This window comes from Pinus tabuliformis, chromosome 2_1 (assembly GCF_031772625.1).
Source record: "Pinus tabuliformis cultivar Carrire ecotype Pingquan chromosome 2_1, CPIR1, whole genome shotgun sequence".
NCBI lineage: Eukaryota > Viridiplantae > Streptophyta > Pinopsida > Pinales > Pinaceae > Pinus > Pinus tabuliformis.
The window spans coordinates 634468948-634493045 of NC_142299.1; the positions used below are offsets into that span (position 1 = coordinate 634468948).

Sequence of the window (24098 nt, forward strand, 5' to 3'; positions counted from 1 at the left end):
ATTAAATCGACGTCGGGAATGAGGCGGAAAAAATCGGAAAAATCGGGAAAAAAGCGGAAAAAAGCGGGAAAAAAGCGTTTGGTACAAAAATATTCATTTTTTTTTCAATTTTTTTAATATCTAAATCATCTACAACATAAAATAAATACATTGACACATAAATATGATAAGAAAACTAATATATAAGATGTTTAATATCATTTCTAGCGCTAAAATAACACATAACATTGAATCATGTCCTGAATAGTAAGTCCTGACTCCTGAGTCCCAGCTCAGCCTCAAAATATCAACAAAAAATATGATAATGTATCTCATCATGTCATAATGTCATAGACTCATATACAATAAAATGAAAGTCTAATCCTATTGATTTCCTCTGCCCCTCTTGCGAGAAAATGTCACAGCTTTCTCTTTCCCTCTAGATGTAGATGCTGGTGCCTGTGCTGGTGGAAATGGCAGTGGAGTCTGATGTGCTCTAGAAGCTGAAGAACTAGAAGTATGAGCTACAGGAGGTAGACCACGTCCTCTACTGGTCCTAGTGGTAGCTCGGGTAGGCGGTGTCACCTCCTCCTCCTGCTCCTCCTCCTCCTCCTCCTCCTCCTCCCACTAACTACATCCTGCACTAACCAATCATCAGCAGAATCCATGAGAGGCCTCTCGGCCTCAACCCTCCATGTAGCAGTGGTGTCAATCCCATCCAATGAGATGGCATCCACATCAGGTGTCCTCTCAAGTTGCCTCACCCACAATCGAAGATTGTAGTAGACATAGACCATGTCATTAAGTCGCTGGGACTCCAACCTGTACAAAGATCATGAAATAATAATTAATAATTAAATGTTTAAGTGTTAACCTTTTGCGCTTCTTGTTGTGTATTTTTTCAAATACACTCCAGTTGCGCTCACATCCTGAGGAGCTGCATGTTTGGCTGAGGATGCATATGACAAGCTTTTGCAAAAGGGGTACTCTGCCACCGTACATCTTCCACCATGCATCTACAACAAAATTACAAATAAAATTTTAAATAAACATAAGAAAAAAATGGAATTTGAAGAGACAATGAAATTTGAAACAAAGTTACAAACTAAAAAATACCTGGCATTTTAATCGTCCTATCAGTGACAGCCATCTCAAAGCCAAATGTGCCACCTGCCATCTTATATGTCTCAATTTGTTTAGAGATCTCTATACGTTGTTCTGGAGATCGCACCATCTTCTGGACACAGGATAAGAATCCATCCATGATCTCAACATCAAAATCAAACCCACATGCATAAGAAAATGCAGGGTTCAGGAAAAGCCCAGCAGCATGAATGGGACGATGGAGTGTGTTGTTCCATCGCTCATCAATCACTCCCCATAAAAGGAGTTGTTTCTGAAACCCATCATCTCCCTTATCATCATAGTAGGCTCGAATGGCTTCTTTGGCCCTGTCCATGGCTTCATACAAATAGCCCGTTGCGGGCTTCTCACCATCAACCAACCAAAGAACCTTTACCAAAGGTTCAGTAACGGCGCACACCTCCTGCACTCCTGCCCAGAAGTCTTCCTGGTATGAAACTAGTCTGCATACGGCCTCTCCTTCTGGTTTGCGGTTCATTGACATAGCACGCCACTCCTCTGAAAGAAACATTCTCTTCACATCCCACATAGAATTCACGAGGGATTGAAGAGATATGAAACTCGTGGCAAACCGTGTAATGGCGGGGCGCACCAACTCTTTGTTGTTGGTGAATCTTCTCATCAAGCTAAGCACAGATGTATGATTATATATAAATTTGGTGATGCTTTTTGATGAGTCAACAATATCTTTGACAAAGGGAATTTCCCCTATGTCCTCTAACATCAAATCAATACAATGGGCAGCACAAGGTGTCCAAAATAAAGTAGGATGCTTGTCCATAAGCATTCTACCAGCAGCAACATAATTTGCAGCATTGTCCGTTATGACTTGGACAACATGTTGTTCACCCACCTCCAAAATAAACACATCCAGCAAATCACATAAAGTTCTTGCATCTTTGATTTGATGAGATGCATCAACAGATTTGATAAACATAGTCCCCTTGGGACAACTAACCAAGAAGTTTATAAGGGTTCTCCCCTTTTGGTCAGTCCAACCATCTGACATAACAGTGCATCCTGTTTGTGCCCATGATGCCCTAAAAGCCTCCAATCTTTGGGTGCAGTCACACTTTTCATCTTGAAGAATCCGGCCTCTGAAATCATGATAAGAAGGGATTTTGTACCCTGGGCCAACACTGGCAATAACATCAACAGTAGGTTGGAAAAATGGATTATTCCTTACAATGCTGAAAGGAATATCACTCCAGAGGAGAAATTTTGCCATCAACCTGTCAGCTTGTTCTTTTTCAGTTCTTTTTAGCATTGAACCGATAGATGGTTGTGAACCAGATGTGGTTCGAGGAACAAAAAATGATGATGCAGCTACCGGATTGACTGATGCTGTAGTAGAACCAGTGCCACTTGGCCCACTTCCTTCAGTTGACCTTTTTAGTTGCCTTTTGAGTTCTTCTTTGGCCTCTCTAGTGTGCTCTAATTCTCCCAATGCTCTCATGGCTCTTTGGATAAGTTCAGGATTTGTATTTATACAGGGCCCCACATCATGTCCAGGGATTTGTGCAAGGTGAAACTTCAACCTGTACACCCCCCCGCGTATGTCCTTTGCACACAACTTGCAATTCAAGTTTTGTCTATCATTCGGAGCTTTAGGTTCACCATATTCCCAGAAAGGATCCAATTTCCTTGGCATGTTTGTTTTTGAATTTTGAATTTGCAAACCTATGGGAAAACAAGGATTAGGAAATAGGAATTTAGGATTACAATTTAGCATTTACAAAATTACAAGTTACAAATTTCCAGAATCCAAAGTTCCAAACCCAAGTTACCCAACCAAATGGCAAATGCCAAAAACAATGAAAAAACATAAACAATGTTTAAAAAAAATGAAAAAAAAAATAAAAAATTGGTTCCCATAGTCATACCAATTTACCCATCCCAAATCAATGAAAAAATACAAAAATTCTTTAAAAACAATGAAAACAAAAGGAAAATGGTGCCCATATGAAGTTTCCCAACCAAAAACAATGAAAAACAAAGTTTTTAAACAAGGAAAACAAAAAAAAATTAATCCACATACCGTTTTTATGGAGAAATTGGTGGTCTCCTCTTGAATTTGTCCTACAAGCACTTAGATTTGCGCACAAACCCTCCAGCTCCTCTCTCCAACACCTTCTCCTCCTCCTACGCGCGGCCACAGTCCAAATGAACAAAAAAAAAACGAAATTCGGATTATAAAACCCGCTGCCGCCGCCCCCCACGCTTTTTTGGGAAAAAATCGCGCTTTTTTTCGAAAAAAGTGCGCTTTTTTTGGAAAAAAGCGCCAAAAAAAAGTGTCGCTTTTTACCCATAAAAAGCTCGATTAAATCACCAGAGGGAAAAAAGCGCGATTAAATCGCGCTTTTAACAACACTGCTGTTACCACACAATCTAGCAAGGCCCTAGGAGGGGAACCTATGGGACAACTACTAGACCAAGTGATAACAATGGGACAAAGACCCACTATCACTTGATTCAATTTCCCCTTCTCTTTACGGACTTTCATTGATGGTCGGAGTCCCAGTATGAAGGAAATCACTTGGGATGATAGGGTCAATGACAAGATATGAAGTGATTCTTAAGGCCCATTCAAGGAGAGACTCAATAAGGGCTCAATGTTTCAATGAAGCTAAAGGCTCTCCGAGAAAGACCTAGGAGGAAAGTCTAGACTTAGGGCTTGAGATTTTCAATGATGATGAGTATACCTAAGATCAAGACTTCCAAGATGATATAGGACCTCTCAAGTAAATTTGTAAGATGATTAGACACCTTAAATAGGCTTTCGCTATCCTTGGGAGACCTATTTTAGGGCCCACGCTAGACCTAGAGTTTTAGGATATACGTGGGAGGAAATTCCTCCAAAGTATTCACTAGGTCAAGGCAAACAGAGGAAAGGGTTTCTTATGGTTTATTCCATTGAATACTAAGTTCATATGACCCTCAAGAAAGCCACCAATCCAATAGATTCAAGCTAGGTTACCCTTCTAGGGCACACCTAGGGCATCAAGATTTATGAAGAATCGATCGTGGGAACTCAACCAAATTTTGATATCCTCTAGAGAAAACACTAAGGAAGAGTCATGTCCAAGCGGATTTCCAAAATTCTTCCTCTAATGCAATTCACAGGATGCCCTAACTAGCCGTCTAAAGAAGAGGGGCCAAAAATCTTAGGAGAAGAAAATATAGGAAAGGGAAGGTTGATCATCGATTCTTCTTGGACCAATGCCTAATCTTTGGGCTATCGAGTCATGTGGACCTAGTGGTCATGTGGACCCATAGAGGGAAGATGGTGAGATAGGGCATGTAGAACAGAGTGAAAAATATGAAACGGGAAAACGAGACTACGTTACCAAAATCAGGGTTTCCCAAGTAGTGCCCATTCTGAAGCTATAAGCCAATAGGGGAGATCCCACAAGACTAGGGTTGAGGATTAACCCCCCATTTAAGGTGAGGGAATAAGACTATAGTCAAAACCCTTCCTCTTTCCAAGTCACCCAATATTCCATACCCAAGTTTTCCCGAGGAAAAACAAGCATAAGCACCCAATTGCACAATGAAAGTCATACGTTCGAGATTGGATAGACCACCTTCAAACATGCGCTCTCGACAAATGGGCGAGGGGACATATGACTGACTCAGGGAGTGAAGATCAACTCGCACAATATATCGACTACATGGGTGGGTTCCAGGGGCTGCTGGATGCTGGCTGAAGACAAATCTAGGAGAAAAAATTTCTCCTATGGGGTCAACCATTGGTGGTGGGTAACACTCCCTTCTAGGGTTTGATATTTCCATGGTCAAAATCCCTAAGACTCCATCAAAAATCATAAAATTTTATCTTTTTTCTCTCTCCTAAAATTTTTGCAGTTGCAAACCTCTAGGGTTAGTATTTTAGGAAGAATTTAGCTAGGGCTTGGACATTGAGCTGATTTGAAGTCGTTCCACATTGTTGAGCCTTAAAATATCAAAATCTAGAAATTTGCGTGGTTGAAAGTGCTTATATAGAGATGATGTAATGAACCCTCGGTAATTCTAGGATTTGAAAAACCCTAATTCTGTATTTAGGATCCAACTTAGGGTCATTTGAAGGTTTGTTTCTCATTTTGCTGATCATACCTTTCAAGCAAACCTTTTCCTTCCTTTTTTATGCCTATTTGTGCTATTGTTGAACTGTATGTTGTACGAAACTTCAAAGAACCCAGCTTTTCGGGTCGTACCTGTACCCGAAACTCCGAAACTTGGCCGAAACTCGACCATCATTTAATCATCTATTAGAGTTAATATAGACTTGTTTTTCCTTTTAAATTGTCATCTATGGGTCTTAATCCTTTTTTTCTTGCAAGATAATGTGTTATTCACTTATATATATATATATAGATATGACATTTTGGCTGACATTTTGACTGACGTTTCCATTTTTGGGAGGTGATGTTTCTAAATGTACCTGTTTTGGAAACTCCTAAATGTTTCCCTACTCAAAGGTATGCCCTATTCATTAGTGCCCTATACTTTTGACATTTTATACTTTCAGCCATTGCAAGTCTGTGTTTCTGTGGCCTCATTGATTTGATATTTATCCAGTCAGTTAGAAACTATGCTCTTTTGCTTTGAAAGGAATTTTTTAGTTGTACATTTTCTCTGTAGGTAAAAGTAAAAACAATTCTTACCTACATGATGTATATTTAAAACTCATGTTAGTCATTTAAGTATTTTAGTCAAGCTTTGTTCTACCTAGTGACCTTGAGGAAAGGGTTTTCAAGAACCAATATGTATATACTATAACCTTGTTTTAAAGTTGGCCTTTTCCTTAATAGTTTGTTTTCAGAGGTATGAAATTTATTACTGCTAGAGCCTTGAAGTATTTAGCTATTCATTGTTAAACATATTTTTATGCAAATTTGAGGGTGTAGTTGTGTGGACCATTATACCATGCTTTGAAAAGTGTGACTAAATATACTATTATTACATGCTTTGGCTTCCTCCTATTTAAGAAACTGTGGTTAATAATAGAAGGAAGTGTGCACTTGACCTTCGGATGACTGATAACCTCCTGAGTCCTGTTTTCAAGAAAGACCTCATGGGGAAACACAAGGGATGCTTATCCATATTTGTGGTATACCTAGCATACCCATCAGCATATACTAGTGTGCTTCATCCAGGGGTATTCAAACCAGGTATCTGGTGGCATGGAATTTCAACTAGCTAAATGCCCAACAACATTGGTGACAAGCAAAATTAAGCTAACTCCCCTGGTTTGAATCATTCTGAGTCCTATCAAATGTGGGATGAATTGAAATAGAATAATAATAGGCACAATTTCTGGTCTAAAAATATGTAAAGTTGCCAGAGTAAATGATAGACAGCAGAACTCCCGCAGGAACAGAGAAATAACTTCTTATGAATTTTTCAAACTGTCCTTTTTATGTCTGACTATGGTTGCCACTGATATTGGGTGGCTGCCCTCATAGTCTGCTTGCTATAGATTGGGGTCAGTTTACTCTCCCCTGTTATATGAGGAGCTCAGTTCTGTATGACTGCTTCCCATCTTGGAAAAGTTCACATATATTTTAACTTCAATGTCCATTTGAGGCCGATGGCAACTTGTTCCAAAGGGATTCTTTGCTCTCTTGTTGGATCAAGGATCTTGTTCCAAGGTTGCAATGCCATAAGTTTTCCATTTCATTCTAATGATAGAGTAATCAATTGGTACTCCTTAGGTAGAGCTGTATGACTTTTACAGTCTGTATCATTGATGCTTTCTAGGGTTTGGGACATCTTTCTTGTAAAACTGCGGTTTATTTTGTTTTATTGGTTTAAATTTTAAGATGCATTTATGTTTAGTATTTTTGTCATAATATGTTCCTAATGCTGCGTGTTTGTTAGGTTTTGAGATTTATCAGTTGTGGTAGAGTTAGTTGAAGATATATCTCCCATTTATCATGATAGGTTCCTAATACTGTATGTTTGTGATGTTATGTTTGAGATTTTATCGTTTGTGGTAGAGTTGAAAATATATTTCCACTATCCCTGCAGGTATTCGATTTGAGACTATGCAATAAGCCAGTCAGTGGATCAGTCAAAGCATTTTCAGGGTAGTGTGTTTTTGATATTATTCGCTAATAATCACTTGTGATGTTCACAAGATGTCAGAGCTTTAATCACTGTATAATTGAATGCAGGTCCACCAATGTGGAGCCCCAACATGCAGATTCCTCCGGCAAAGAAAGAGGGAACTGATATTGGAGCCAAATTGGATGGCTTTCATTTATCAAGTGATACGAGTTTATTTTCAAGCTCGCTGCCTGTTCTCTTTCATGGGAAATGTATGAAATAATTTGTGGCTTTAAATCCAGATTAAATACATGTTACTTGAATATAAATAATGGGAGTGGCACTGTGTTTTAATTACTTGCATGCTTTGCCTACAGTGAATTTGTCAGATAAGGGATGCAGTGGAAAATTAATGGAATCTGCATCCTGTCATTCCAAGAAAGCAGATCAAGGAGAAGATTCTTTTGAATCCCTTCAAGGGATGGAGTCACAAGCTATAGGATATTGCCTTCCTGATGATGAAGAAGAACTTTTGGCAGGCATAGTGGATGATTTTGACAAGAGTGGTCTGTTCGTCCAGATGGAAGAATCAGAAGAATATGATCTGTTTAGCAGTGGAGGTGGAATGGAACTAGATTCAGATTCTCTAGAAAATTTGAATGTAAAAAATAACAATGCAATATCAGATTATATTACTGGTGGTGGTGCTGGTCACTCTGGTGTTTCAAATGTGCCTGCGACAATTGTGGGGGAACATCCTTATGGTGAACATCCCTCTAGAACACTATTTGTGCGGAATATTAACAGTAACGTGGAGGATTCAGAGCTCCGTACTTATTTTGAGGTGATTATGAATTTAAATTTTATATCGGTGCATTGCCTTTCATTTTCAATATCCAGCCTTTCATGTTGAATTTGGGGCTTTATACTGGCCATTGTTTCTCTACTTGTTAACTTGGATACAACAATTTTGCCTGAAAGCCTTGGCAAAAATGTATGCTAGAATTTTATATGATCCTGGGGATTGTAGTCTCTTTATTATTCAAAAGTGAAAAACTCCTGACCATTTTTGGTCCATTTCATTTTATTTTTGACTTTCATTCCTGACATGTTGTGTGTTTTTGTTGTTAGACTGTTCACACATATTCATGATTCATGTTCCATTCAATGAACTCTTTTAAGTTTTCACATAGTTGTTGTTTTTATGTATTCAGAAAATTCACTGGTAAGTTTTATCAGGTACTGATTATATCGTTCTTATGTCTGGGTAGCATTATGGTGACATCAGGACGCTCTATACTGCATGCAAGCATCGTGGGTTTGTAATGATATCTTACTATGATATTCGTGCTGCTCGGAATGCAATGCGGGCCCTTCAAAACAAGCCACTACGAAGGCGGAAACTTGACATTCATTTTTCTATTCCAAAGGTACATACTTTATTCCAAGAGTCTGATGCATAGATTGAATTGGAATTGGGCTGTGGACTAAACAAGCTTGTGGATTTTTCCTCGTTTTGGAATTAAAAATTTATCTATATATAATAAAAATCAATTATAATTTCCTATGAATGCCAAGAATATCAAATCTAGAAGGGAATACCTTGTTGAATTTATTAATCTACAAGAGAACTATTTCGTTTTATTTTAAGGAATCAAAATTAGTTACTGTTTCACACAAGGAAAATAATGAAGCAATTTATAACGAGGTAAGTTCTTGTTCAAGGGAAGAGAATTTTACAATGCATGATAAATTAGGAGTGGCAAAAATAGATTAGAAGCTGAGTGAAGAGGCATCCAAACGTTAGAGAAATCTCCCCTGGTGTGAACCAAATATGTTCATTATGTGCGATTTGAGATGTGTAGCCTCCTCAAAGCCAGTTGGATTTGCCGGAGGACTATACACCGAGTTTGACCAGAGAAAGATATAAAATATGATGCCGATTTTGGACAAAAGGATTGCATTATATTATATTGCTGAATTTATTCATCTCAGAAAATAAAGGAATATACACCGAGTTTGATGAGAAAAAGATATAAAATTGATGTTGTTGTTGGGTAATGGAATTGCATTATTTTTTTCATTGTAACAAAGCATTCCACCCTGCAGCCTGTAGGCAAGTGTAACATTTTTCAGGGCTCAATGCTGCTCAACAACTAGGCTCGAAGCCATTACAACAATATATTTGATGTGAACTTATCATGTCACTTGTGGACTTGAACCTAAGTGGAGAGGATAATAATTGTTCCTCCCAACCACCTGGGATAAACTCAATTGATGATGGAATCACATTATATTATGTCAGTGAATTTATTAATCCCAGAAAATAAAGGAATATACACTGAGTTTGAGGAGAAAAAGATACAAAATATGATATTGATGTATCCATTAAAACATCATATCTGTGAATTGAACAATCTCAGAAAATAAATTGTTCGCATAATACTAAATAGAATGGGCCAAAACGAGGAATCCTAAAGGGATAAGGATATTGTTAGTCATAAAAGCCTTAAGCCCTAAAATTATATTGCTTATCCTCTATTAAAGGACAATGCAACTTCCATTGTAGGAAATCTTAAGGCTCCTTCGTTAGTATTTCTGTTATTGTAGTGCTTGTTAAAAGTCTTTTGTTGTGCTTGAGCAGGGACTTGATGGGGTTTCCCATGAAGTTATAGTGCTTGGCTTAGTATCTCTTCTAAGGTAGTGCTTGTCAAAAATTTCTTTGTTGTGCTTGTGCGGGGACTTGATTTGAGTTGCCCATGAGGTGCTTGGTTTGGCATGTCAAAGGGCCATTTGGGGAATGATGAATGATTGGTTGTTAAGAGTATCATGTCAAGTTTTCATGCAGATGTGTTCTTCTTAGAAGTAAAGCTTTTATTTGTTGTTTTTCAAATATGATTTTTTTTTTTGATATTTGGTTTTGCATTGTTTCATGTATATATATATGTATTTGTACTCGTACATGGTGACTATATGTATGCATGTATGTGTATGTTTATCTTGGTAGCTTAGTGGGCTAGATCAAGTGGTTGAGTGCTTTTACCTTCATGTAGGAGGTCTCATTGTTGATCCCCTGGTGCGCTACCTCTATTGTGTGCCTCAATTGATGTACCTACTGGGTTAGGGATTGTAATTAGTATGGACAAGTTTATATTAGGTATTGTTAACACCTATATTGCATCTGGATGCACATGTGATGATTCGGAGTTTTTGTAGTATGGCATACTAATCCTAGCCTTCATAGTCTTGGGATGTTGGTAGTGGCTTCTTTGGTTGTGCATTCTTGAGAACTTTGGTTGAGTCTCAAATCTACTTGGTTGGATGGTGTTGTGCTTGCTGCTTATGTGGTTGATTATCACGGTTTGGTTCTTCTTTGTAGTGGAATAGCTTGGTTGATGGAGCTTCAAGGTTGAGGAGTTTGTGGTTATGATGCATTGGTTGATGATTATGAGATGTTCCTTGGTCCTATGGGATATCTTTTGTAGATGTTGTCCTGGTTGCCCTTGGACTCCTTTTATTATGACCTTGGTTCATGGTGTGATTACTAGAATAGTTCATTTATATTCCCATGGCACAAAACTTTATAAAGTATACCCTTGTATAATTGCAGGTATGTGAGGATGATTTTATGTTATGCAAAGGGGCTATTCACTTGATTTTAAGTGGTTATAAAATTATACATAGGGCCACCCCTATGTTATCAATAACTAAAGCTATGAGGGCATGCTATTGATTTAAATTGATTTAATGAGCCATTCTCAGTTACACAGTTTGAATTAGCTCATATGTAGAAATGCATGGCTTAATCTTCGAGACATGCATATGATAGTGGGGTACATTTATTAAATATTACTAGGAACAATCATCCCTTCACACATATAACCCCATGTATTATTTACCCATATGCTTGAGAGGGGCAGAGATGTTGAGGAGATATTATTATATTATAAAGGTTTGTTAATATTTCCTTGAACCCTACAACCTGGGAATTTGCTCCCTAGCAGATTACAGATCTACTGAATAAAAGCACATCTGGGATCTTAACAAACTTAAATAGCAGAAGCAAATTAAATAACAAATATCAATCACATAAGCACACAAGTTTTCTGTCTAATCAAACAACTCTTCATTTATTAAATTGAGAACCTGCTTGGGTTCCTTTACTGGGAAATGGTCCTATGAGGAAATTACATATACAACAATAAACTTGGATTTGGTCTAGTTGATCCCACCCTAGATCTGTCCTTCGGTCTATCTCTTTGTTGATCTAGATCTTTGTTGCTGCTCCTTGCACCTTTCTCGGATCCAACAAACATGAATGGAAGTCCTTCTCAACCCAATCACTGAGATCTCACTCTCACTATGTCTTTTGCTCAAGATGTCTTGTGTGTCTTCTCCCTTTGCCTAGCCTTTCTTTTATAAGCTTGAGTTATGATCAAATCCACAAACCTAATATCCTAAGGGATTGATGGTTGAGTTGAGATTGATAGTTGAGATTCATCCAATTCACTAATGCAAAAACCTTTGCATTTCATTAGATTCACAAACTTTTGTCTTATAAAAGAAATTACTTTAATCACTAAATTAATTGCCAAGGTTAACTGTGTATTAGGCGATTTCTACATGCCTAGACACTTAGGACCAAGTAAAAGTACTTGCTGAAGCTACAAACATCAACAATGGGGGATTTTTGGTTTAAAGATTAAACTCTAAAGCATCCATAGCTTATAGTTGAATGATATATTGTATTGTGAAAGGGGATACTTCCTATTGGTGAGCTAATGAATTATGTACCCCTCTTTTTATAACTATATGATTCGAGCCCATCAAATTGAATGTACCATGATTTGGTTGGAGGGGGCCGGGGGGAGGGTGGGGAGGCGCATTTGCTGAAATGGAGCCATGGTGGTGTCAACTTTCTTAATCATGCAATGAAGAGGGGCTGCCACACATTTTGAAGAAGGGGACATTTATTAGTGGATTTTTTTTATGAATCAGTCCAATGAACAATTGTGGGATTGGTTTTATATGGCCATATATACATTTTCAATTTCCTTACAATTTATTGAGCCACCACGCATATAATCGTGTGATGGAGCCTCTTGCATTGGTTTAAGAGGTGGTGAGGCCACCTTCAAAATAAAATATGAGCCACTTTGATAAATGATGATTATTACATTTTCTAGTCGCTTTGTTGAGTCATGCATCAGTGGACTTGTGCTCTTGCTTTGTTTGGGTCCCCTATTCAACTTATGGAACGAGTCTATTGCAGCTGGGCATGGACATATAACTCTGGGTCATCTTTTGCCATGAATAGGGGTGTCGTACCCAGCCTCTGCCTAAATTATGGTGTGATGTGCAAGTTTCCATTTACATTGTATTGATGATACATCATGGAATCTTGATAAAGGTTTGCCTATCAAAGCCAATTGATAGAGTGGGATACTCCTTACAATTTCTGGAACAAAGGAAATATCATTTTTTATTGTAAGAGGTTGAGCTAGAAATTCTATTAAAATAGCAGCTCCCTCACTTTTGATGTCTGGTTGGATTTGGGAGAACTCTTTCCCTTGGAGAAAAATGGCAAGTCTCCTAGAGGTGCTTGGAGAACCAACAATTTCTTGTAGGTGAGGATGTTTGTATATCTTTTATTATTGTTCCCATTGTTGCTGATATAGCTAGACATGTTTTTTATGGTTTGAAGGTAGTGAACTGTTCCCATCTTCTATGTCTTGTTATCATTAGAAATTTGTTGATAAATATTTTTTTTCTCTAATTGTGGATTGGAGCCTCTCATACATGGTTCTTGATAGTTGTTATGTCCTCAAATATTGGGTGCTTTCTACATTGCAACACTCTTGACTATATTTCTGCACTATAGTGAAGCAAGGAAAGGGGCCTTTTAGCTTGTACTTTTTAGTGATATTCTCCCTTTACCATCTTTAGAATAACTTCCCCTTTGAACCTTATTATGATTCCATTCATCCAATGGTTTAGGCATTGACTTCAGGTCCTCTCATCCCCTTTTATTTTTGTAACTTTTTTCAAACCTATTTTGTTGGAAATTGCCCTTCACATCACCTTGCACTTCATAGCTTTAATTTCTAGCAACCCTAATTATGGAAGGCTCCCTTGAGCCAAAGAAGTGTCGACCTGAAGAGCAGAGGAGCGTTGGCAAGTTGTTAATTGCTGTTGATTTTAATGTACCTTGGACAAGTGGTTTCCCATGGGTTAGTCTCTACCCAGGGAAAAGTGTCCAAAATAATTCTTTTCCTGAGTGTGACTTTATAAAGTGAAAGTGACTTTATAAGTTGTAAAGTCAATGTTAAATTATAAAGTGAAAAGTGACTTTAGACAAAGTACAATGTGGATACTTTATTTAATGGGCGAGTTAAAAAAATAGAAAGTGAGAATTAAATGCACATTTATTCTCATCCCTTGATCTAAATGAATCTGAGCCATTAGATCTTAGGGTTGCCCAAAAGTCATTTAGGGAAACAAAAGGGGGAAAAGAAAAGAGAGACTGCATTCGTTCTTCATGAGCAGATTGGAGAAAGAAGGCTGAGAGCTGGAGAAAAGTTCTGAAGGAGAAATTTGTTGCAGCAAGCTGAAGGAGTGATTTTTGGGCAAAGATGGGCATGAAAATCGAGGCATAGAAGACAACAGAGGGTACAATACGAACAACATTGAACGCTGTGAACTGCACGCCGTTCGAGAGAAGTTTTTGAAAAAAACCTGTACAGTCTGTACAGCTATACGGAAGTCTGTACAATTCGTACAGTCGTATCCATACAATATGTATTTTCAGCTTCAAGTGGGCACAAAAATCGAGGCAAAGTGGGCACGGTATTCAAGGAGTTTTGGGCTGAAGAGATAAGTTGTATTTTGTTGTTTTGTTTTGTCTACAAATGTATTTTTCCTGAACTTGAAAGATAAATAAATTTGAAGAGGACTCTAACAGGTTTTCCCTAAAGAAGATTGAAGGGGTTTTGCTTGGGTCTAAGTTGACCAAAATTTTGTGTGTATTTTTATGTGTGTTGATGGTCTGTTTATGTCCATATTTATTTTCAGCATGGGTCCTATTTTTTTAGCAAAACATTGGTGATGGCTAAGTCCTTTGTGCATAAACAAAATACATTAAAAAACGAGCTAAACAGTTGACTTGATCAAGATCATTTGGTAGGTCCTATTTGATCAATTGAAATTTGAAACCCTTTAGTTGGCTAATCAGTGATTTGGTCAATTCACCTATTTACATGCTTTTCGTTTATGGTTTTCTTATATATGTATATTGTAAGAGTATTATATTACTCACATTGTTGTGTTAATGTACATAGAAGGCCTCCATTATATAACAATGGAGGAGGCCCAATGTCGGATAAGGATAGCTACGACAATTGGGTACATGCAAGTCCCTATGTGAGCTTACAACTCACTATACTTAGGTCATAGGGGGGTGTTGGAAAAGACAACTCCAACACCCCCCCTTAAGCGAAACATAGGGAGTAACTAAAGAGAAAAAAAAAACAAAGAATGGGTCCTAGCAATGAGGCCTGATTAGGTACCCATGTACAAACTCTCATAAGCGGAGAAAGAGAGAAAAACCCGTAGGAAAAAGCTCCCCCCAAAAGAGAGAAAGATGACAATGCTCAAATTATCATGGAGCTAAAATTGTAGATCCCATAACGATCCACTGAATGGCAAGAACATAGGCCTACTCCAATCAAGAAGTACAAAATGTTGAAGTACCAAAATTCTGAAGATGAGAGTCATGAAACCTCAATGAGGTCGGTCAATCTCTGAAGTAGGATTGTTGCAGAGGCACAAGGTTGCAATGTTGGAATCATGGTTGTCGTTACAACAAAACCCGCTGGTATTAGTGAACGAACACATCGTCAGAGTTAACGGATCCACGAGAGGCAGTTAGGCCATGTCACGAAACACACAGGGAGAGCTAGATTATCCAATGCCCAAAAGGCAAACACTGTCAACATCTCCCAAAAATGCTTCAAAGGTGTCGGTAAAGAACCGAGACAAAGGTTTCAAACAAAAGCAACACCATCAACCAACAAACAAACAATGAGGCATGTCAAGTATGACAAACTCAGCTCAAATGTCATACAACAACACTCCTGAAGTTTGTTTGAACATTGTCATCGTCACATTGATCAAACACAAAAAATGACAACAATCTCTGCCACCATCTAGCTGCACACACCACCCCCCCCCCCCCCCCCCCCGCCAAAAAAAAAAACACAACTGTGGAAGGAGCAAGAATCAATAGTCTTCATTGTTAGCAAAATTCTCTCCTTCAAACACAATTAAGGGAATAACGACAATCAACAATGAACAATTAATGCAATACAATGATATGAATTCTTCAAGCATTGGTTCAAATGATGCTACGACCATTCATCGATCCAACCATAGTCGATCTAGATGGTTGGCATTGGTCCACAATTCATTCTTGCACGTCTCTTTTGTAACGATCTGAATGCAAGACTAGTATGTGACCAAGAACGTTGGGGCCTGAATGATCTCCTTTGATGAGGATGAGGAGATGCCTCACTCTTTGTTTTTGCAGACTCAAAGTTGGGTGCATTAATACTATCATTTGGAATGACATCAACAACTATGTCATTGATCTGTTTATCATAATCAACAGGAGCATTTATTCAAGCACCTCACAGTTGGATGTAGGTGATGAGGCAACAACAGGATCATATCCAAGACCTGCTCTTGATGTCTGCAACAATTCCCTGTCCATTCTTCTGAAGTCCTCCTCCAGTATATCCCATTTTACTCAGCAATTGGGATCCAATACCAGTAGTATGCTTTTCAAAACTGGGTGTGACAAAGGCATGTGATGCGTCATGATCATCAGCTTCAGTCTTTTGACAATCAACATCATCAAGTGTGGAAGAAGGAGAGCTTGGCACCTTAACATCAATTGTCTCCATCTCAAATTTCTGAAGACGACTAACTTCCAATTCAAGTTGTTACTTAGACTCTTGCAGCTTTTGAATGACCTCATCCTTCTCAATTAGTTGTTGAGACAAGGCATCATAATCTTGTTTCAAAAAATGATATTGCTCCATCATTGTTTCTTTTAAACAATCAATCTCCATAATGTGTTGATTATTTTGCTCTTCTAGTTGCTTCTTCAAATTTGAGTCAGAAAAAGACTCAACTTCCTCTTGCAAGTCATCAAGGAGGTCAATCTTCTCTTGAAATTCATCTGCAAGCATCTGCAGATATTTTCCGATGGTTCATTCCAAATGGTCAACCTTTTGGATTTTCTCAGCTACTGATTTTTGCAACCTATTATGAAGAGTTGCATTTTCAGCTTGCAAAACAACTACCATTGGTTGTAATTGAAGGACTTCTTTACAAAGTTCATCCGCTGCCGCTTTCTCATGAAGCTGCTGCAATCTTTTACCCATCTTGAAAAGTTGATGAATGTGTTTTCCCAAAATCAAAAGTGCTACAAAGGAAGACCAATGATGACAATAGCTTCACGCTCCCAAACACCACATAAATAAAACCAATTCAACTAGTTTTGCATGACATCTGTCAAAGCACCAAGTGTTTCCTAACCACCCACCATCAAAGCAATGTCAATCAAATACATATATGAAAATCCTTTTCATACGATTTTAACATTTCTTCATTTTAGTACTTGAAACGTTAATAAAATTTTAATCATAAAATTTGCTTTCTAAAAACCCAAAAAGAAAATTTCTTGGCCCAACATTAAAGCATGAAGGCATGGATTAAATCAATGCAAAAATGTGTTCATCGATCTAAGGTGGAGATTAAAAGAAAGAAAAAGTCTATCATTCCACCTCCTCTGAGCAATTTGCAAGGCCAAAGTTCAGTGAAATTTGCCAATCCATGCACCAGTTGCAGGCTTTGACACGTTGTACACAATCTTGTATAACATATTCCGGCATCTCAACGAGCCCTCTGTCACCTTGTCACATCTACTCGATCTTAGTACACAAAGAGAGCCAAAACTTATTGTTGATTCGTCGCTTGTGGAATTTGAAGTCAATTTCGTCTTGGGATTTATCCCCTTCGAGGGATGAGAGATATAAATTGGAGTTCAATCCACTGGTTTTGCCATCTGGGCACTTAATCTTCTCGCTGAAAGTACCATAGCGGAATCTCCTCAGCGTTCTCCAACGTGCACCGCCCCTTTCATCAAATGTAATTGATATTTCGTCTTGTTCTTGATTATGATGGCAGACTTCGGGAGTGTAATCAACTGCAATTTCCTTCAACTTTGTTTCTAGGACAAAATTTGGAGATGGGTAAGTGCCCAGCTGGGAGATTGCTGCCCCATAAGCAACAATTTCATGCTTTTGGTATTTCAAGCGCAAAACCCAGCTTGATTACATATTTCGGAGGATTTCAAGCTGAAAATATCGGTTGAAGACAATTCCGATTAATTCGACTGCTAGAAGAAATCAAATCTCCTTCACATCAAATTTGTTGCTTGGCAGAAGATTGAAGGCGACTGAAATGTCAAATTTGCACAACCATTCCTGAAAAGAGGGCCCCATATAGCCAAGTTCCAATGAACTTAAGCAACTGATGTCCCTCTCTGCCATCTTACTAGAAAACCCCAAGGAAACCTCCCCATCTCTCAAAAATAATTAAGAATGTACCTAGCACTGTAAGAAACACGTCAATGCCTTCTACGGAACCCTAGCTCGTGACACCAAAGTTTTCTGGTGAGAGTGGTAGGTATTTGACATTACCCTAAAAGAATAGAATCTTCAGGCTCTCTTACTCCAAACCTTCAAGCCCTGAACACCAGCGATGGCCATAACCAAAATCTGGTAAAGATCCCTGTGAGCCCCAACATCCAAACTCAAAGAGAAAACCTCATTCAGATCATTAAAAAATTAGAAAACTTCAAAAAACGAATTCTGCAAGGGCAGGAATCACCTGCTCTGATACCATGTAAGAGTATTATATTACTCACATTTTTGTGTTAATGTACATAGAAGACCTCCATTATATAGCAATGGATGAGGCACAGTGTTGGATAAGGATAGCTACGACAACTGGGTACATGCAAGTCCCTATGTGATCTTACAACTCACCATACTTAGCTCATAGGGAAATGAAGCGTTGGAAAAGACAACTCCAACATATATATATATTCTTTTTATCTTTTTCTTTAAGTCATGATACATTCTAAGACATACAATGAACTTGAGTTGTAGTAATTTACTACATGTCCTTTGAGTGCATATGTAAAAATTTTGAAATATAGGTTATGCATGTTCTCATGCTGATAAGTACGATTGAAATGATAAGGTGGCAACAGTGAAGAATTGGCAATTTTAAGAAAAATCCTTAGCAAGATTGGGAGTAAGTTGTAGTGGCAGTCTGTAGGTCCGTAAATTTTTTCTCAGATTAGTAATGAACACAATAAATCAGTAATTTTGCAAAATCTGCAAGAGACTACAGCAGTAGGAATTTGAGTTTGAAACAAAATACAAAGTATATTGCTTGTTTCTGGTTTGTCTGTAGGTTCTTAACAATCTTTTTTTTTCTTACTTTCTCTCTCTTGACATTGCAAGACATTTTCTTTGCTGTTTATTTTACAGTTTTATCCCTATAGAAAATAATAAGCTTAATATCTTACATGAATCATCTTTATCTATTTCTTTTTTTTGGTGTGCTTTTAGGACAATCCTTCTGATAAAGATATAAACCAAGGAACACTCGTTGTTTTTAACTTGGATCCATCTGTGTCAAATGATGACCTTCGACGAATTTTTGGAGCTTATGGAGAAGTCAAAGAGGTAAAATTTTAGTTTTTCATTGATGTTATAGTTGTGCTTAATTTGCTATTACTAAACATGGTATTTGTAACAGATAAGGGAAACCCCCCACAAACGACATCACAAGTTTATTGAGTTTTATGATGTAAGAGCAGCTGAAGAAGCACTTCGAGCTCTAAACAAGAGTGACATTGCTGGCAAGCGTATCAAGCTTGAACCTAGCCGTCCTGGTGGAGCAAGGCGAAGGTATTGGTCTTGGATAGGAGTTCATTTTTCTGATGTTTGATATTCCTAGGTTAATTTTTGTTATGCATTATTATTCTAAGGTCTGTTTATATGATCAGGCTATTTTCATTTGTAAGAAATGTCAAGCAGATGGTTGGAGGGTTTTACTTGATATAATAATCAATCAAAATTTTTGTCATACTAGCAGGAAACAACATGTAATCATAGCCCAAGGCAATTGGATATATAGTGTCTACTTAATCCATAGATGTTATTTGAAAGAAAGATATCTTGGTTATACCGGGTCCCTAGATATTAGTGACTACAAATTATGTGATATTTTTTTACCATGCCATTCTCTTTGAAATGTCAATTCTTTTGCAAGCATTTCTTGGAGTCAGTTTCTTCATCTAGCATGCATGATGCAAATATAGGGTCAAAAAATCAAGGGTTATAATTTCTAACTAAATCTCGAGTATGATGCTTGTCTCACCTAATTGAAGTTTGCTCTTAGTTTAATCTCACACAAATATTTGTGCAAAGTACTTGGTTCCTTTTCATGTTGCCATTGACAATGGCAACAAGACTGTTGTCCTATTGGCTATCTGGGCGATGGTTACTTCAACAATAGATTGTTAGGGCCTATCATGGAAATTGATTTGATTAACATTGCAGATTATGGAAGTCAAGTGAATTGTAATCTTTCCAGCACTCCAACTGCATATTTTCAAATGAAAGTAAGATAAGATTAGATTATTTTTGTGTCCAACAAATGACCAAGTATAGCTCAATGAGACGATGAAGTAGAATCAGTGATGAGGCATTGGCACCTGATATAATTAGTGAGCGAGGGTGCTTAGAAATTCGATAAGGTGGCAGATATTAACCTCAACATTTTTACCGTCATTGCTGTGGAAGTCTTATGTACATTAGGATTCGATGTAGGGGTGTCCTTTGTGATAAAATGTTTTCTTTTTTAAACCTCACCTAATCTCATCTAACATCTTTTTTTATCATGTAAAGTACACACAATTTTGAAAATCCTCTTAATTTTTATGAAAATGTACATTAGGATTCGATGTAGGGGTGTCCTTTGTGATAAAATGTTTTCTTTTTTAAACCTCACCTAATCTCATCTAACATCTTTTTTTATCATGTAAAGTACACACAATTTTGAAAATCCTCTTACTTTTTATGAAAATTTAACTTAGTTTAATTGAAATATTAATTTCTACTAATGTCCAAAGATGGTTCCTTTGAGATTGCAGTAACTGCAATGAGCAGAGAGTGCTTAATGAATCTCCAGAACAAAGTAGTACTTAATAGTAAATAGCAAACCATCATTTTCAGCAAAACATCTCTCTGTATTTACAAATTTAGAAAGGAAAAATAGGTATATTGCCAATCTGTTCACAGTGAGCTGTGTTACACATCTTATATTTTATGAGGTTCTACATTGTGATTTCGTCACATTGATGGAAATTTGCTTCTGGTCCCTTGGAGCTATTGGACCAACTTGGGGGGATTTATCTTTATGGAGCACCGTGTCATCATGGCATCATATCATTTGATGGAGGTCTTTTGTTAGGGGAGTCCATCTTCCCTTTAGTTGGATGATTGTGCTTACTGCTTAGTGGTCTTCCTACATGTCCTTGCTTTGTAGATCTTCCCATGGTTGCACTTGATGGATGTGGAGAATACTATATCATTGTGGTGGCTTGACATATTTGCTGGGGGGGAGGGGGGACATATGGGGTCAACTTAGGACTCCCTTGAGAGGATAGAAGTAGATCGAGGTTGATATCTAGGGCTGTCCACTACAAATGTTAGAAGATCCAGATAGTATTTTACAAAATTCAAGATAGTTCAAAGGAGGATACTCCACCAGCAATCTTCCAAGAATTTTGAAGAAGGGACTTGTTCAATAAAAATATGAAGAGTGCACCACCATCATCAGAGAAGCACAACTACACTTGTAATCATTCGTAAACAATCTCCAACAAGATTAAATGAGATTGCTTAATTAAGAAGAGCACCCATGAAATTGTAAAAGCATTTACAAGACATCATCCTCTAGAAGTTGCTCCAGTTATCCATCCATAGCAAAAATATAGATTTCATAGTAGACAAGTAGTTAATATTCACCAGTTCTAGCAATGAATCCAAATATGAGAGATCTACCACCCTTCTTATTATAATAATAATATTTTCTGGGCCCCAAGAAAATATAAAAGTGCCTTCATCTCTTTACAAGCCCTAAAGATAAGGTCATAACACAAAATATCCATGATACAAGAGTGGATGTGTCAGTAGACCACTAGTTGTGCTCCAAAATTAATGTAAACATGCTCATATACAAGGTATCCTCCAAAATGCACAATAAATCCACATGTGTGATCTCCCAAGAGGTGGATGAATCTGTTAGAGGTCATGTGTAGGGGCTCCAAAGTGAAACATTCTGTCCAAAGAGTGCAATGTTTCATAAAAAAAGTGGCAAATCATCTCCAAAAGGTGCAACATCTCATCAAAAAGGTACCACATCCTCTTTACAAGCATGCTATGTCCCCAAGAAGCCTAACGCCTTGCCAAAGAACTGGGACGACCTCTCAAAAAGGTGGGATGTCTTTCTCTAAGCATGCAAATAACATCTTAGCATCTTCCAAAGGACCAAGTCATAGCTAAAGTATATCGTTGAAAGAGGGAGGGGTTAAGTAACCGAATGTGGTCATCAATTTAGAGGCATGTATTGGAATATTCCACAATACTAAGAGGGTGGGGTGAATTAGTATCAACAATTTTAAACTTCAAAAACTTGTAAATGCATCCACAAATATAAAGCAAAGCACACAAATATGCAAAAGACAGTTTTTTACGTGAAAACCACAAAATGCTTTTCTTAATATATATAAAGAGTACATTCAAATTACCAACATCAATTGAAAGGAAGAACCAACTCCCAGGTTTCTTTGCACCAACTGAAAGGAAGCACCAAGTCTCTGATTAATTAACACCAAATTTTGTGCAAGAGTCAATATTAGTCAAAGAAAATCTGCTCTCCTGGTAGTAGGTCCTCCATCCTTCACACAAGCACTTGATTTCCCAAACATTACCCTTCTTAGCAACAAAAATTTCCTCAACAAATGATCCTTGAACTCAATCTCCTTATTGGTATAACATGGCCTCAACAAGCCCCAAACTAGGACAAAAACCTTCAGAAAGTGTGCCAAAATCCTTCCAAAATGAGTCAAGAAACCTTTCCAAAATAAGCCAAAAACCATTCATAATTGTGCCAAAAATCCTTAGAATTCCTTCTTTTGTTCTCTTGTTTGAACAAATCTGAATTTGCTTGAGTGAATGACTTGAAATGCTCCTTCTAGTGCCTATTTATAGTGCATTCAGAGTCTAGACTGGGTCGACTTGTCCATTGGTTGAATTGGGTTGTGCAACTAGGAAAATGTATAGTGAATATTCAAAAAATCAATACTACTCAACTGTGAGAAATTAGAGGGAGTGCCATATGTCGTTGGAAAGATCTCAGAATAAGCTTTCCAACCATATATGTTATGCTTCCATTAGAGCTAGGTAAATGGAGTAAAGATGCATTCAAATATAGGGTATCCAAATGGGGCATAAAAAATCCAAAAACAATATTCAAAAAATCATTTCTCCTCAATCATGAGGAGTTAGAGGGAGTGCCATATATTGTTGGAAAGGTCTTGGAATAAGCTTTCCAACCATATATGTTATGCATCCATTTGAGCTAGGTAAATGGAGTAAAAATGCATTCAAAGATAGAGTATCCAAATGGGGCATCAAAAATCCAAAAGCAATATTTCGAGATGCATTCAAATATAGGGTATCCAAATGGGCATAAAAAATCCAAAAACAATATTCAAAAATTCATTTCTCCTCAATCATGAGGAGTTAGAGGGAGTGCCATATATTGTTGGAAAGGTCTTGGAATAAGCTTTCCAACCATATATGTTATGCATCCATTTGAGCTAGGTAAATGGAGTAAAAATGCATTCAAAGATAGAGTATCCAAATGGGGCATCAAAAATCCAAAAGCAATATTTCGAAATGTGCTATTTGAATATGGAACTTTTTCTTTCATTTGGACAACCTTTGACTTCAATGACAACTTCTTTCTCCAACATTTATACAAGTCCATTGCAACATAAAAAGTGGGTCATGTCAAATGTAAGTGCGACTATGTAGATCACATTAAACACCCTTTCCTTAGCTAGATGGAAGAAGGTGAATTTCTCATTTAGCCTCAATTCCTTGCTTTTGATTGTCAAAATGAGTATTAAAGGTCAAAAATTGGATTTTATAGGTCACCTTTGATGAACTTAAGATATTTTTCATTGGCTTTGTGATTTTACATTGATAGATCACAAATTTTGAATATATTACGATATATTCAATGTTTGAAAAATCTCATTATTTTTTTGGCAATAATATTGCCAAGGTGAAAATATTGTGATATATTGCAATATATCATGATGTTGTGCAAGCTTTTCTTCGAACACCTTGTATGCAAAACAAATAAACACTTATGACAAAAATATTTTAAGGCACAACCAGGGTTTTATTAATTTGATCAAGAGATTTACATGGAGAATATCAATTTGTGAACCTGTAATACAACTCTACAAATAAATCTATCAATTCGACACTCTTGTAGTCAACAACTCGACCCTCCTAGAATGATGAATTTTGCCTCCACCTAAGCAAGCAATTTGGCCCCATACAATAAACCCAGCCTATTTGCAAAGATACCTTGGCTCCAACAAACACAACCTCAACAATAGAATTGGCTCCAACAATTAAACACAGTCCAACAGATAGATTCAACAAATAGGATCTTGGCCCTCCTAAAGGAACTAACTTGTCCTTCTTGTA

General features: G+C 37.4%; 1 protein-coding gene across 13 annotated transcripts in view; it reads left to right on the plus strand.

The window, feature by feature from the left end:
* Positions 1-24098, plus strand: part of LOC149202151 (protein MEI2-like 2) — a 170400-nt gene that overhangs the window by 66056 nt on the left and 80246 nt on the right. For 11 of the 13 annotated variants that reach the window (XM_089403107.1, XM_089403110.1, XM_089403104.1 and 8 more), the window contains 6 exons: positions 7153-7211; positions 7299-7442; positions 7548-8014; positions 8442-8600; positions 18873-18989; positions 19063-19214. In XM_089403107.1, the coding sequence (XP_089259233.1) occupies positions 7307-7442; positions 7548-8014; positions 8442-8600; positions 18873-18989; positions 19063-19214 (1031 nt within the window). In that variant the 5' untranslated portion in view covers positions 7153-7211; positions 7299-7306. The remainder of the gene's footprint in view (positions 1-7152; positions 7212-7298; positions 7443-7547; positions 8015-8441; positions 8601-18872; positions 18990-19062; positions 19215-24098) is intronic. The other 2 variants (XM_089403113.1, XM_089403114.1) reach the window with 1 other exon arrangement.